At 25.5% G+C, this 17,546-nt stretch overlaps 1 protein-coding gene and 1 pseudogene across 1 annotated transcript; both read left to right on the forward strand.

The window, feature by feature from the left end:
* The first annotated feature begins 834 nt into the window (after positions 1–834).
* LOC113558471 (small ubiquitin-related modifier 3-like) lies at positions 835–3,659 on the forward strand. Its single transcript, XM_026963931.1, has 3 exons — positions 835–963; positions 1,547–1,663; positions 3,465–3,659. The coding sequence occupies exons 1-3, from the start codon at positions 952–954 to the stop codon at positions 3,600–3,602; spliced, it is 267 nt and encodes an 88-aa protein (XP_026819732.1). The 5' UTR covers positions 835–951; the 3' UTR covers positions 3,603–3,659.
* A 12,423-nt stretch (positions 3,660–16,082) lies between these two features.
* Positions 16,083–17,478, forward strand: LOC113558343 (annotated as a pseudogene).
* The last annotated feature ends 68 nt before the right edge of the window (positions 17,479–17,546 follow it).

The following is a 17,546-nucleotide window of genomic DNA, read 5'->3' on the forward strand; positions in this document are numbered from 1 at the left end:
GATTTTATCGTTCTTGCAAACGTTGGTTCAAGATATTAACGTTCAAGCGTTTAAGTTTAAACATTTTGAAAATCAAATTTTTGAAGGCCTCCCCTAAGTTTTTCATGTTTTTTATGTTGAAAATTCAAACATATTTGAATGTATACTCATCGAGACAATTTTTACACGACGATACTAGTTAAGGATTAAACCTATGTGGTGTAAATACGGGAGTGCGCGACGGTGCACTTACACCCATTGGCAAAGATATGCGTTTGTATCTGCTGAAATAAACTGAACTCAAAAATCAAAATTTTATAAAAATATTTAAATATAATTCCATTTTATTGTTTTAATGAATTGTTTGATAAAGTTTTTGATTGAATTGTTATTGTTGTGTTATGTTATGTTTATGCTTTTCACCCAGGGGGACTCCAAGATTTGGTTGCGGGGACTAAGCCATAATATTCAAAAAACTTTATAACAAAAAATATAATATGTATGATACTATGTTCTTAGGTGGAGGGGGGCTGGAGCCGCACCTGTTTGCACCTGCTGAAATTTAATGGAATTACGCCAATGTGGCTATTATTATTATTATTATTATTGGTTTGTGCTATTATTTGTTCCCTTTTCCGCTTCCCGCTTCCCGCGTTGGCTTTGTGTTGTGTCAGTGGTGATACCAACCTATCAAAGGACGCACCAGCAAGATTTTAATGCATTACGCATTTACACTATCGATTAAATTATGGACCAGATTACTATCCAATATTTCCGTTTGGTTGCTTACCTGAATTTGATAGTTTGTTACTACCCTTATATTCATATTGTTGCTCTTCTCTGTCGTTTGGCGTCAGTGTTTAACGTCTGTGTTCATGCTGCTGTCTGCTTATTTATCGGCATATTTACTACCGACATTTCATTATTGCCGTCACCGTTATTTTTTTTATTGAACATTATCCAAAAATAACCATGAATTCTTTAGTAAGTAATTACAAATATTTGCGGAAAAATAGCATGTGTTTTGCCGTTATTCGTAATGGTTTCGGATAACAAGACAAGACCGGTCCGGTCGTGTTAGTTGTTTACCGTATACGACATGTGTTCATGCCCTCTACATGCCAACGGCGGTTTTTTGTTGCCTTCTACTTCATCAATCGTTATTCTTGCCGTATTTTCCGTCTTAGATTTAGTATTTCATGGCGTTGGATTCTACCCGGCTTGTCAACATGTTCTATTTTATTCTTGTGAACGCTTGTTTATTTCATATATGTTAAATAGCATAAAACAATTATGATTTATCATTTACATTGATTATACTTAGCACAATAAGTCAACTAGCTTTTGACGACAAGTAGATTTTATTAGTTCATAATCATCTGATTCATACAAATCAATTATATATTGTGCGCAATAATATAGTATTAACATTATGTTTATATCGTATAACATTCATAAAATCTATATGCAAAATTAGAATGTTTGATTGTAAATTATATTGATACAAAATGTAATTTTGTTAATTTTTAAACCTCAATTAATAATTAAAAATGTTTATTGTATTTAGGTATCTTCTGAACGTATTAACTTGAAGGTTCTCGGACAAGATAATTGGTTAATACAATTTAAAATTAGAAAAAATACTCAATTAAGAAAGTTGATGAATGCGTACTGTGAAAAAACTGTAAGTATAAATATTATTAAAAAATATTTTATTCCAATTGTAACAACAATTATAGTTCTACTGACTAAATTTAAAATTAAATTACCTCAAAATATTTTAATTTAAAAACTATTTGTCTATGGGATATATTTCATGGAGAATTCACTTAGGAATTGATTACATTGTGCAAATGTATTCACTGATTGTCAGCAAACAAAGTCATAAGCAGTGTAAGGCGTTATTCAAATAAAGTTTTATTTAGATAATAATTTATTTGAAACATTTTCAATCATGATATTCAAATAAAAAAAATATTTGACTAATTTTTAAACATAGTTATTCAAATAATTTTCAATTATTTTAATTTAGTTAAAATATGGTTGGTATTTTGGTAATTAATACATTTATGTATTAAAAAACAATAGTTGGCATTGTACATTGTATTCACGATTGTAAATTTTCTTTTATTTAGAATAAATAGAAAAATACTGTAAATGAAACAAATATAGAACTATCTAAAGAAGAAACTATAAAGTAAATAATTATAATATATATTTATATTTGCATTATGTTTAAAAATTATTTAAATACATTTTTGTTGAAATAATTATAAAAAAAATCATTCAAATTAATTTTTATTTGAATTATTATCTAGATCAGTGGTCGGCAACCTTTTTGAACTCTCGGGCCACATTCACAAATTAAAAAGATTTTGCAGGCCAGATAAAAATATAAATTTTACATTTTTAAATTATTTACTATGAAAAAAAAAAATATTGTCTAAACTTTTGAAATTATGAAATGATCGGCTGGTTGCCGACCACTTATCTCACTAGACCACTGATCTAGTTAATATTTTTCCTAACTCTGGTCATAAGTATGTATCTTATAGTCTGATTATAATATCATTCAACTGTTAGTTGTTAGCACACTGGAAATTTTTTTAGTCATGTTAAATACACAAAACAATTTCACTTGCTACAGATTAAAATGTCCAATGAATAGTGAAAAAAGTAGGCTCTTATTAAATTAATGTGTTCAAGTAGGTCTATTAAATTATTTTGAAAATATTTTTAATACCTTTTTGTATGTATTGTATATTTAAATATTAAATATAATTATATCAATTGTTTTTTGATAATCATTATATTATTTTATTTATAATTAAAATCAAATTATTAAACATTCATTTGAAAACTTATTTATTTTCTGTTTAATTAAAAGCTGTTATATAACCCACAATGATTAAAGTTATTTGCTCTGTTCAGAATAATCATTTGTTGGTATAAATTAAATTGTCTGTATATCTTATTTGCTATTAAGAGAAGTAAGGTCCCTACATCTGCATTTTTGTGTAAGCACAATTAATAGTTGACAAATGTATAAAATTGTAACAACTAAAAAGTCTGTGGAAAATTTACATTTAGTAGTTAATATTTAGTTTTGTATTAACTATGATTGATATATTATTAAAGGTAACAACATTGTCTGTGTTTTGTTGAAATAGTTATTTTTATTTTTTTTTAATTTATTGTAATATTTTACATACTTATAACTTAATTTAAAATCAAAATATCAAAGTTTAATGATATGTCTATCCTCTAATATTATGACAATGGGAGTATGGTGTTCTTTTAAATTATGTATTAATACACAAAAAATTGTTTGTATATGATGTAAATTAATGATGAATTTTCATATTTAAAAACATTTTGTAATTGTGATTTTAAATGTTAATATTTATATGGCTAGTATTAACTAAGTTTATGTACTGGTTTGTTTACATTAATAATTTTAATATATTCAAAATTGATCATTTCAGGGTCTTGCTTACAACTCAGTAAGATTTCGATTCGATGGACGATCGGTTAACGAGATTGATACGGCAGCTTCTTTAAATCTTGAAGAAGGTGATACAATTGAAGTGTTCCAACAGCAAACTGGTGGTTGTTGTTTTTAAAATGTGTAAAATGCTATTATAATAGTATTGTGATTATGATACAATCAATATGGTTCTTTAAAGGTGTTCTATAATTTTACATTTAGACTTAAGAAAATAAATTAAATAAGAATCTCACATTGTGAGAATGTTTATATTAAGTCAGCGGTTCTTAACCTTTTGTAGAACACGGACCCCCTTAAAATTTTTTTGTCGAATACCTTTTTTTTTACAAAACATCGAATGTTATCATAACTAAAATTATAATAATTATTTTATATTACAAATTATATAGACATAACAAAACATACACATTTATAATTATTTTTATTAAACTTAATTTTTCATAAAACTGTAATATAAATTATTTTATTTTTAATATTCTTAAAGTTGCCGTGGACCCCCAACATGAGTATCGCGGACCCCCAGGGGGCCGCGGACCACAGGTTAAGAACCGCTGTATTAAGTTTATTTCTGTAAATTGTGAATTTATGGGCCACGACCAAATCTGTTCAACGAGGCTCATTATATTTTTCAAAAAATAAAGAATAATGCTATTAATATTAGTTAAAATACAGTTAATTATTTAAAATTTAAATAATATAAGATTATAATAAATAAATTATATTATCTATTAATTACATATTATCTTAATAAATGAAGATTTAAATTTTAAATCATACGTTTTCCACCATATATATGACAACTTAACGATACATAGTTTTCATTTGTGTGAAAACGATATCACGAATATGAATATAAAATCGAATAAAATTAAATAATATTTATTATCGATATAATTATTTCCATATCGGCTTATTTATGATTATGAACTATTATTCATAGCTGATATAGCAGTATACCTACTGTTGTTGTACGCCGGGTAAATAGGATGGGCTCCAAATATCAATGGTTAGGTACTTCCATTTATGAGTGCAGCACTTGTCAGACGTAACTACTAATTAACCATACTTTTACAAAAAAAATATGGTTTCATGCTTAAAGTAATACAGTTTATTTAAGTTAAGACTTCGATTTTTGACAGTGTATTTCAACCGTCAAATATTTCATGGTAAATCAACAATTTTTATTTACTTTTTTATTTATCATATTTAGGACACATTCTTTCTTACCTAGTTGTCTTCGTTGTGTATAGAAACCTTACATCAGGCCATCATCAGGGTCACCAATTAATATTTTTGAAGGGCCTCATAAGGAATCTAAACATTTTGAAGGGCCATCAAAATCCTAAGTAACATATTTATATTATTTAAAAACCGATAATATTTAACAAAAATAATAATTTACAATCATAACACATATAATTTTGTCGTAATATGTGTTATTTATTCTTTGTCTGCGAGCCGGACAAAATGTGTTGCCGCCATTTGGTAAACCATGCCTTACATAGTTGTGCCTTGTATGCATGTTCGTAACAGTACTAATAGTACTAAGCAATATAAGCTAATACAAGACTCGCAAACTTAATACAATTCAAACAGTACTTTTAAAGTTTTAAACAATTTGTCGTGATTGTTATCGCAAGAGCGCATATATAAGTATATAACCATTCTTCACACGAAATAAAACCCACGAATGAATTCGGCCCTATAATTGGTTTTCATTTAGTGGGGAAATTTAAATAATTATTACAGACTTATTATTAACTTAATATGATCATATAAATAATAAAACAACACATAGTTTGATATTTAATTACATTGAACCATATAAATAAAATAAGTACTATTATTTATTCAACTATTTCAAGATTTGTATAAAAAATTGAAAAGTAATACTATACCAAATTTTTAAGTAAGTATTTGTATGATTATTATTTATATTATTATTATTAATTGCATTAATATATTATAGGTGTACATAATTAATGAGTAAATTAACTATCGACTAAAAAGGGGAATATGGAAATATGTAAGAATATCGGCTGTATGTAAACTGCGACAAAAAAAAATTAACATTACATCATATATACGTATGTGTTATTATGTACATATATAATTTAATTAATATGTTATGTTGGAGACAAATTTGTAAGGAAAATCCAAATTTATTTTTGAGTTTTAACGCAATATACTAAATATCGGCTCCTTCAGAAGACACAAGTACAAGATTATCACAAGTTAGGTTAGTACATGCTGTGTCGTATAATATTGTACTTAAAATGGAACTTATAAAAATTAGCACAGTTTACATATCGACTTTTAGAAAAGATGTAATATTGTCTCAGTTTACCATCTCCTAGAATATCTCATTTCAAAAGTAAATAATACCTATTATATTTAATAATAATTTAATATACATTGTACCTACAAAATTAATGAGTTTTTAATGAGAATAACATTTTATGTTTTCAAGTAGGTTCTGTGCATTTTTTTTATTTTGTGTACTTGACCACTTAAAGTTGGTATAGCTATAGCATAATTAAACCTTAATAAAATAAAACATTTAGATGATTTTAAAACATAAGATGATTACTTATAGTTATAAACTTATAAATATAAGTTATAATTATAGATGACAATTTTGTGCAATAAATGTTGTTCAATATTTATGCATATATGTGCTAAAAAATAGGCTATTTGCGTTTTAAACATCATGAAAATATATAATATGCACTATAATCTGATTTTAACTATGATGTGTTAATAACTCTTTATCAACTTTCCCACATTTCTTTCTTTAATTTACAAAATGTATTATTTGATTTTTTAACCATTTGAAGTTTATTTATGTTCTATTTTTATTATAACTATTGTTTCATTATTTTATATTTCTAAAATATAATTTTTTAATTGTTTGGTTTTGTGATTTTAGTGTCCCATTAAATGATTCCATTTTTTTTTGCGTCAAATTGATTACTAAGCCTAAAGAAAAATGGTTCTGTCCAAAATGCAAACCGACAGAAGAAAAGCAAGCTAATGATACATATTTAAAGGAAATAAGTTTACTACATTTTAAGATAGCATTTTTCCGATAAATGTCACTTAAATATATATACTATATACCTAATGAAATATTATATTTTAATTTGATTGAATTATTTACAGTAATATTAAAGAGTTAATGTTCCAAGTCGATGTTTTGTAAATGTTGATATATTTTTGTAATACACGAAATATTCAAAATAAAATTATATATTTCAAAATAATTACCTAATACAAATTTAGCTTTTTGACCCGTTTGATCACCATTTTCTTAAATTAACACCAGGCTCTGCGAGATTCATAAATACTTGTACTCGTGCGTTAGTCGTTTTAAATCGAAATTATTTGATTTAACCACACGGTCGCATGGGAAATACTATTTATTTTATCGTTATCTTTGTATACTGAATCTAAAAGAATACCGTTCACTTTATCTCAACGTTAAATTATAAAATTTAATTATTTTTCGATATTTTTTATTTGTCATCATATTGACCTGTCGACAATGTAATTTGTCGACATTTTGATCATCGACGTTTCGTACCAGACTCCATAATTTGTTTTATTTTTCACATGCTATATAATATTCTATAGGCATTTAATTATTTATAAATATTCAAAGTATTAGATGTTTTTGTGGTTATTTTAACAAAACAATGTTTGATTAATTTAGATGTTTTAAACACGAGTTTTAATATACCTAGGTATATTTTCAAAATATTTGAAACATCTCAACACTAATCAAAACTAATTACTAAATTATAGTTCTAAATAATTGATGTAGAAGATTCGATGTTGAATACCATGTACCAGGACAACATAATACAAAGTGCGCTTCGTATTTTTGTCAAGGAAATACAGTTTTGGAACAAAATTTAGTTGTACTAGCTGAAAACAATGGCATGATATTAAAAATAATAAATGCAATAAATCGTTTAGTCGCTAATTCTAGTAGCTTAATAACAGACGTAGAAAATAATGTATGCGAACAGTTTAACAGCATGATAAATAAGTATATTGGGGGAAAACGAATTAATATGTCACAAAAAAACTCGTATAATGCTAGAGTTGAAGCTGCAGTTATAGCATTTAATTCAAAAGAATACTTACGGACCAAATATAATAATATTATGAAAAAAAGTCCAGGTAATACAGTTATTTAATAAATACATAACTAATATTATATAATGCATAATACATAATTTAATAGATAATTTTTAAAGTAAATATTATAGGACTATATATTTATTTCGTATTATTAATTTGTAACAGGTATGTTTGGTAAGACTTTTTTAAAAAATGCCAAAAGACAAAAATTAAATAATCAAAGACGACGAGCATTATTCATGAGAAAAAAATACAGTAACAAGCAGCTTAAATCATCGGGTTCTGATGAAAACTATGGTCTAGCAGAATAATTACCCCCTTAAAGTTCTTATGAGGATTTGGCAAACATGAAACTGAATTTTATTAATGAAATTAAAAACATGGATAAAGGTAGTATAACTAGTATAAATTTTAGTGTTTTACAATGTAAAGATTTTAATTTAGATGTGTATATATGTTTAAAATAATGTGCAATAATAGGACAATAAGAGAAAATATGAGAGACCAAACAAAATCGCAACTCTGGTACACAAAGAGGAGAAAACGGTTGACTGTTTTCAAGTTCGGGAAAATATATAAAATGCGTCAAAATATCTCATGTAAAAATACGGTGCATGAATTATTATATGGACAGACTCACAGACTAACCATAAAATTAAAACCATAGAATATGGTAGTCATACAGTCTGTAGCAAAAGTTAAATTCGAAGATCTATTTAATTTAAAAATAAAATCTATAGGACTTTGCATAGATGTTGAAGTTTCTTACTTGGCTGCTAGTCCAGGTAAAATAAATATTACTATTGAAATTTTGGTTGAAATATTCAACTACAGAAAATATATACATTTAGGCTTTTATAAATTTATTATCTTTAATGTTTATGTTTTGTTGTAATAATATCAATCATTATCTCGTTAAATAATTTTAAGATGGTTTTATCGAAAATAATTTTGTTATCGAGATCAAATGTCCTTTTTCAGCCAAGAATAATACAAATTTAGAAGATGCAATAAAAAGTAGGATATATTTTTATTAATAACAACTATTTATTATTGTATCTACAATAAGAACTGTATATTGTATAATTATAAAAAAAATGTAAAATATTTTTGTATATTTATGTTAAAAAATGTTGTTTTAGCTCAAATATTGTATTATTGACAAAAATACAAAAACAATTAAATTAAAAAAAAACATTGACTACTATTATCAAGTGCAAGGCCAACTGCATATAACAGGGAGAACAAACTGTTATTTTTTTATATTCACAGAAAACTGGAATCATACAATAAATATTAAGTATGATAATGAATTTTGGTCGACTAAAATGGTCAAACAGTTAAGTCTGTAAGTATAAATAATTAATTCAAATAAGACGGAACTTAATACGATTGATTTTTTTTTTAGATTTTACACCAAATGTTTACTCCCAGAGTTGATAATGCTTCAATATGGTAAACGGTTATTAATCACTGATATTCGTGAACCAGATCACATTAAACATAAAATAATTAAAGCCTAATAAACTTGATAAATAAATATGATTTTTTTTTGTTAAAATCATCAACAATTTTTTTTATTAGTTTTTTGTTATGATTACTAAATGTAGAGGGAAATGTCAGATTAAATTGAAATGATGGAATGGTAGTTTTATATTAATTCTTACAAATAAAGAAGATCTACTCGATGTACAAATATTACACAATTGTTTATTGTGTTCTTTGTATTTAACGTATCAATATTGATAATGTAACTAAATTATTAAAATAATGATGTACATAAATAGATTATTGAATTTTAAACATATTTTTTTACTATATATGTACTAAGCTACACTCGATGTGCAAAATCCCATATAATAGAAGTCACATAGTTATCACACTGATATGTGTGAAGTTACAATTAAGTGCCTATTTACTTCTTTGAGATACAATATGGATGCCAAACTCCAGGTTGAGTGATGGTACAAATGCGATATCAAAATGTGAGTACTATATGTAGTCAATAAAGCCTCTTCTATTGCATATTGCACAACTACCTAAGAACTGCACATGGTAATTACATATGTGACTACTATAGAACAGCACTTATGACATATTATATCAACTACTCATAGACAACCTATAGAAATCATATAGTATTAAATAAAAACAGCCATGTGTTGTAACAAAATAACTTCCATTAGAAGTCCATATTAATATCTAAAATATTATTCTTGCTGCTTAAATTTAATGCTCTTATGCTCTTTATAATCACACACATTTGGCACAATTTTAAAAAATCCAGCTAAATTTTTTTCGGTTATTTACATTATAATAAAATATAGGTACCTATAGTAAGTGGATAGTGATCACAAATCATATATGCATTATATTTACATAATGTTCGGTTTGCCCAATTAGTTCACACCTCACATGTTCATTGCCTATTCTGTATAATATTACATAAAGTAAAAACCATAAACAATGTTGTAAACTTAACATGTTAATTTATGAAATAAAAGAACAGTGTAATTTCAGTTAATAAAATAAGATGTTTATTATAAGAATACCGGCATATTTTTATATTTTTTCAGTAAAATTTGTATTAGAAATATTATTGCAAATTAAAGGAATATCTTCTGACTGTTCACCAACCACTGATAGAGATTGAATATTAACAGATTTACCTTTTGAAATTGCAGGACTTATATTAGAGAGTTTTGGTTTTAGAACCATGGTTGATGATGATGCCATTTAGATTTGTTGTTGAATGCCGATTAAAATTTCTTTTTGACATATTTTCCAGTGGTTTAATTTTCTTAATCTACGATATTAAAAAAATATTAACCCATAATCCAAAAATGTTTATTCAAAAATATCAAGTCAGATATATTTAAATAATATAATAGTGAAACATAGAATAAAAAACACCACTGTGGAAATACTTTGAGCATTATAAACTATAAATAAGATCATATAATTAATATAAATAAGATCATATAATTAATATTAATAATTATTAGTTAGTAGGTACTTTATTTCTGTTTAAGAAATATAGTACTACAAAAATATTAAATAATAAAGCTTACTTGTATCTACTTTGTTATTATTAATTATTGGCAATAATTGTTTCTACTAATGCCTTAATAATATGCAATAATATGCACATACATAAAGTTAATGCGTTGGATTAAGGGATGTAAAGAGTTTAAATATAATATAATAAGTAAAGAACTTAAACAAATGTAGACTCGTAATTAAACTTTTTTTATTAGGGCTGTGAATTTAATGCACTAAAAAACCTTAAAAAATGCATTTAAAATGCCAAAAAAAGGGTGGGCAAGTGGGTATTGCTCTGCTGTATAGTAAAGAAGGAGAGTAGGTCACTATAATTGATGTGTTAAATTTGAATGCAATGACAGGTATCAATGTATACGAAAAACCATTCTGAAGGAGATGATTTGTCAGTCTAAAATATATTGTATTATTACCTATGTTTAAATTGTAATATATCGTTATTTTACACTAATTCGTAAAAGATTAAATTTCATACGCTCATAAAATTGTTTCTATATTAACGCTGGAGTTTTTTTTCTGTTATTTGAGGAAAAAGTTATAGAGAACCTTGTATTGGGTTTTAAAGTCTAAGATATAAATTACAAATATTTATGAATTTTCAACTTCGAAATTCCTTGCAAGTTTTCGCGATTTTGATATATTACATAAACATTTGAGCTTAAATGCTTATAAACAAAAATTGTGACTAACGATTATTGATTTTTTTATTTTACTACAATAAGTACAACTTATAATAAGCCTTGTATTAAATTTTAAAAATTTTTTTGAAAGCCAATTATTTTTATCGGCATTTCAAGAAAATTTTTTTAGAAAAATCAAAAATTTCAATTGTCTATAAATAGTTTAAAAAAATTCTAAATATTTTGAAAATTTAACCGTAAATAGATAACGCTAATACAAACATTTAACGAAAATTTCAAGTATTTACAATGATTCGTTTTTGAGTTACAACAAAATAAAAAAATCGATTTAGTCAAAAATTGGTTATGCATAAAAATTCCCGTTTTTCCGCTACTTTTTCAAGGTTTTTCCTGACGCTTTTTAAAACTACTGGAAATATTTTACTTTTGACCCCCAAAGTGCCAACTAGACTCAATTTCCTTCTCAAAGATGGGCTGAAGTCAAAAATCAAAGCACAAAAAAAATAAAAAATAAAAAAAAACACATCATTGTAAAATCAATACATTCATCACAATTCACTTCGTTCAGAATCTAAAATCATGGTATAAAATGCACTTAAAATAGTTTTTAATTTAACATTTATAGTGATATTATTATAATATTATATGCATAAAAATGTATTTATTCAATAAAAAAAAATTGTAAAAAAGTTGATTTATTTGAATTTTATTTTGAAGTTGATTGATTCTTTAATACCTAATGCTATTCGCCTGATGAAACGGCTGAAACATTTTTTTTAAAAGGTTTGTAAAGATGTTAATTGACGAAATTAAATTTAAAATACTAGAAAATAAACTTAAAAAGGATCTAAAAACTAAAAAACGTCAAAAAATGCAAAATAAAAGTTTTATAAATGGATTACATAATCAATATGTGCTAATAATAAGGCTACGTTTCACAATTACCATAAAAAAATGCACTTTCCTACAAATTCACAACCCTAATTATTATATTAATTGAAAAATATAATTACCTGTTTTGTAGCCATTATAATTTTTAGTTTGTAGCTGGTACGATATTATATGTACAATTTAGGTTTAATATTAGCTGGTACAGCGTACAGGTACTAATACTTAATATCACGTGCACTGCAGTTACACACGAGTAAGTTCCCAGTTCACAAGTCACAGAAACGCATATAAAATAATAAACAGTACTAAACACATTAGTTACTGTCTTCAACAGTAATGACAAAATATTATAACGATAACTGTTAAAGTGTCAACCACGGATGACCGACATGGATACACAGATATTCAATTACAATGGCCGTCATTTAATTTCTAAAATACAGTGCATGACTGCATATCTTATCGATAAAAAAAATAAAAAATGTACAAGATGCAATCTGAATAATAACAACGTCCAGGGAACCCTGCGCGATCATATGTATTTTTTATACATTATATATATATATATTATAGTAAACAGTATACTATATATATTATTTTATTTATATTAATATATTATTATAGATTTACTAATTTTACGAAAACCTATAGCCAAATGCCCGTCGCCCATGGCCCACGCGTTCGTTACGATGTATTAAATTATAATAAAGTACGCCTGTTGTCTGTATCTACATTGTTGTAAATTAAAACGAGTAATATTATTTTTTTTAATACTTATATATCCGTGGTTATTATTTATGCAACTATATTCATGTATACAAACAATGAATATAATTAATATATTTTACTATGAAAATAGAAAATTTTTTATTTTGAAACATTAACAAATATATACACATAGGGATTAAATTTTAACTATTTATAGTAATCATAGATTTATCAACATATATAAGTCTTTATTGTTACTAGATTCTACTTGATTGCATGCGATGATAAATAGAAATTGAAATGTGAGTTTATTTTGAGACAATAATAAAACTTCGCATAGTTATTTAATTTTTTACTTCACTTAGTAATTACAAATTTAACTACGTGCGGAAGTCCTTAATGTAACTAGATTCCATTGAAATCCATACGATGATAAATAGAAATTGAAATGTGAAGTTGATTTGAGACATTAATAAAACTTCGCATAGTTATTTAATTTATTTACTTCACTTAGTAATTACAATTTAACTACATAGGGAAGTCCTTATTGTAATTCGATTTTAGTGAACATTATGCGATGATAAAATATATAATTTAAATTTGTAGTCAATTTTGAGACCTTTATACAATTTCACATAGAGATTCATACTTTTACATTACAATTTAAATTTAAATAAACCTACGCAGGGAAGTCTTTTTTGAGATGGGATTTAATAATATCAATGGGATAGCTAGTCGACATAAACCGGGGAGATAAAATTTGAGATCTAAACAGAATATCACTTAGTAGTTTAAGTCATTCAATTGCACATCGGGCACCTGACTAAAAAGGTAGAAAAGCAATTCTCTGTACAGAAATATTAAGATCTATTATGCGAGTTGTGAGAGCACCCTGTTAATATTATGTAGAAACGAAACGCGAGATCCTAATGTTACGATCGCCAATACAATAATAATGAGCCTCTCCGTTACGATAACTCGCGCCGCTCGCGGTCTCCACACTACGAGAAAATGGGTGGGGCTAACGCCGCCGATGTCACCGAGACGGCGTTGCATATGTTTTATTTACGCTGACATCCTCTTAATTATCATGTTTTAGTAAAAATATGTATTTACATACAGAATTATAATGGTTAAATATTATAAGAGTATACATTTTAGATTAAATTGGTTCCTGTGACGTGTGTTAGAAAATACAATAGGTACAATAAAGATAAAGAAAAATGTTAATTATTACTATAATTATATGGTTTTTGACAATCGTTGGCTCGTGTGCTTTGAAAGTGGGAGGGCGATATAAATTGCTTATTTATGGAAAGTATCGAATACAAATAATATTAATAATAGTTATTAATTTATAATTATAAATTTAATACATATATAATGATAATGAAATAATGAAATAATAATTAATTACGAATTACGACGGCACAAAGTAAACAATAAACACACACAGTGTCGAAATCCGTGCATATCGGGCGATTAAAATCATCGCCCGGCGGCAGTGTTATATTGTGTTCCCTCTTCTTAGTTTTTGTATTCCAATCATAGTTATGACGTGCGACTTTTATCATCGCCCAAGAATTGCATTCGCTGCTCGCGGGTTTTGACAAATAGTTATTGGTAATTGATTCTCAGAAAATATAAGCTATCATTATCTGATAATGTTTCATAATATTTATTAGTGTAAATATAGGAAATACATTTTATTTTTACAATAATATTATAAAAATTTGAAATTTTATATTAAACTTATAAATTAGTAATAAATAATAATTTTAGAAGGGGGTCTGACCGCCCCATCGTCTTTATTTACGAGCCGCCATTGGTTTTTGATGTCATTTACTTTTCAGTTAGGTATAGCACTAATATATAATGTGTAAGTAGTACATATGTATATGTATGCACTCATAAAATATGGTAACACTTATAATTTATACATTGCAGGAGAGGCTTTACATATAAAAATGAAACATATCAGTGGGGAACTCTGTCACTCAAACCCCTGTTCAAATACCTATAAAATATATCACTTTGTTTTTACGTAATATAATAATATAGTACCTAGTATATTTATCATTTTTTCTTACTCACTTTCCTACAATTAATATATTATTATTTATTATACATCTACTAATTACTAAAAATAAAAGTATTTTTATTAAAACAAATTAGGTATAATATTTAGTTAGAAACATTATATATATATGATAATTGTAACGATTGATTCAAAATTGTAAAGGTATAAAAATAAAATACTACTATCGACTACCTATTAAATATATTCTAAACAAATTAAATGTTATCAGTAATGTATTAGTAATTAATATGTACTAATTTGTAATACTATTATTAAACCTATATTATGTTCGGTGGGTGGATCCGATATTTTCTACGAACAAAACACACGAATAATGAATCATTGTTTAACTTTAGAAAATAATTTCTTCAAACAACGTTTACTGGATTGTCTGGATTATATATTACATTATACATAACTCATGACGAAATAACACTTATAATGTTATTCATTATATGATAACTAATAAAGGATTTAGCACATCAATAAAATACTAACATAATACTATCACACTAATATTTTACCTATTCAATGTTTTATATTGAGCCTTCAAAAATTTTATTTTGTATTTTAATACCATCTCTATATATTGGTGTATTAACAACTCACTTTCGGTATATCCTAACAAAATATATTGAACAGTGTGGGTCCAAGGAGTAAGGACTGATTCTTGTTGGCTCTAGGTTTTTTCGGATGAATACGTATTTGTGATGCATTAGTGTCTACTCGTACTTGAATGTAGCAATTCGTTATAAATGAGCATAATATTATATACATTGGTTAGTGAATAATTTTAGCTAGTTAGCTAAAACTATTTAGCTATTGATGTGTTAGTAGAAATTCAATCAGAAACGTATACCAAATGTAGAAGCAATGGAATAAAAACGAAGAAAAATGTGTGAAAAGAAGCATTTATAAGACAACAAATGACAAACACATAATTTTGTATTTTAATAATAGGTTAGTTCCATCGAGTACCTATTGCCTTCTTTTAAATGTTATAGGTCAAGATGATGTCATGTTCATCGAGAATACCATACCAAAAAAAGTCAATAAAATTAAAGTTTAAAAAACTACACCGTATTTGCGTGACAAATCAGCTTCAAAACCTCCGATTACTGGTAATAATTAAAGCAAACTTTTTAATTATTAAAAATACATTCCCTATTTGTCTATATTTGTAGGATACATACGATTTGTATCTAAAAGGCGTGTAGAATTTCATTCTGAAAATTCAAATTTATCATTTTCTAAAATAACCAAAATATTAGCTACTGGGTGGAACCAGTTGTCGGCAGACAAAAAAAAAAATTACCTTATTAATTCTCAATATATTATTAAGTAACACGCCAATTATTATTAGAAATAATTTAAACTATTCTTATATAGAAATATTTTATATTTTCAGCTATATCTTAGCTGCTGAACAAGACTGAGTGAAATATGACGAAGAAGAATTAGCCGCTTATAAAAAAACTGATACAAACAAAAATGTTATTAAAAGCAAATTAAACAAAAAAAAATTAATACTCCTATCCAAAAAGTTAGTTGAATATTCAATTATATTATTTTCACAAAAAGTTAATATATTAAAATTAATATAATATTTATGACATATTAGTCCACATATTATATAAAATATTAACTTAACAATATTTTAAAAAAGATTTTTTTTAATTTTAAATAATATTATTTATAAAAGTCTTAATTCATTAATGTGTTACAACAATTCTTTATTTTAATTAATAAATGATAATTAAACTATACATTTATGATTTCATAATATCAAATTAAAAAATGTTTTATTTTATTTACGTTATGGAAAACACATGAAAAATATATATTACAGATTAAGATTGTATAAAATGTCCAATTCATAATTAATAATTATTAATCATCTACTTCTTATTTTATTTAGGATCAAGAATTAAAAAAAGAAAAATAATTACTGACAACAACTTAAAAAAGGTTATAATTTTTTATACTAAAACTTTTGAATAAAAATAGTTGCATGAAAAATATTTATATTACAGAATGAATTTTTGTAAAATTACAAACTCATTGCTAATAATTATGAATTATCTATGTACTTATTCTATTTAAGATCAAGAAAGAATTAAAAAAGAAAATACATCTAGTAAAAACATAATGCAGCACATGGCATACTTAAATTTACTGAAGAATTCTTAGACTTCAATAAAGGTTGGTATTTATTTTATTTATTAATATATATTTATTTATTTTTATATAGCTAGAGAAACTGAATTAAGGAACCTCCGTAAAAATATAACAACTCAAGAACATGAAGTATGTGTCTTAGATAAACATATTGAAGATGGACAAAATGTTACTGCCAAATTAAAAGCTAACACTGAAAAACTCGAAAAAACTTTACAAAATATGAAGAATATTTAAAAAAATTACGATCTAAACTTCTAGATGCTTTTGCTAACTTTGAATTATAAGTAATTATAAAAAAAAAAAAATTTATTTTATTTTATACTACAACTATCATCTTAATAGTTATCTAATA

The sequence above is a fragment of the Rhopalosiphum maidis genome, chromosome 3 (assembly GCF_003676215.2).
Source record: "Rhopalosiphum maidis isolate BTI-1 chromosome 3, ASM367621v3, whole genome shotgun sequence".
NCBI lineage: Eukaryota > Metazoa > Arthropoda > Insecta > Hemiptera > Aphididae > Rhopalosiphum > Rhopalosiphum maidis.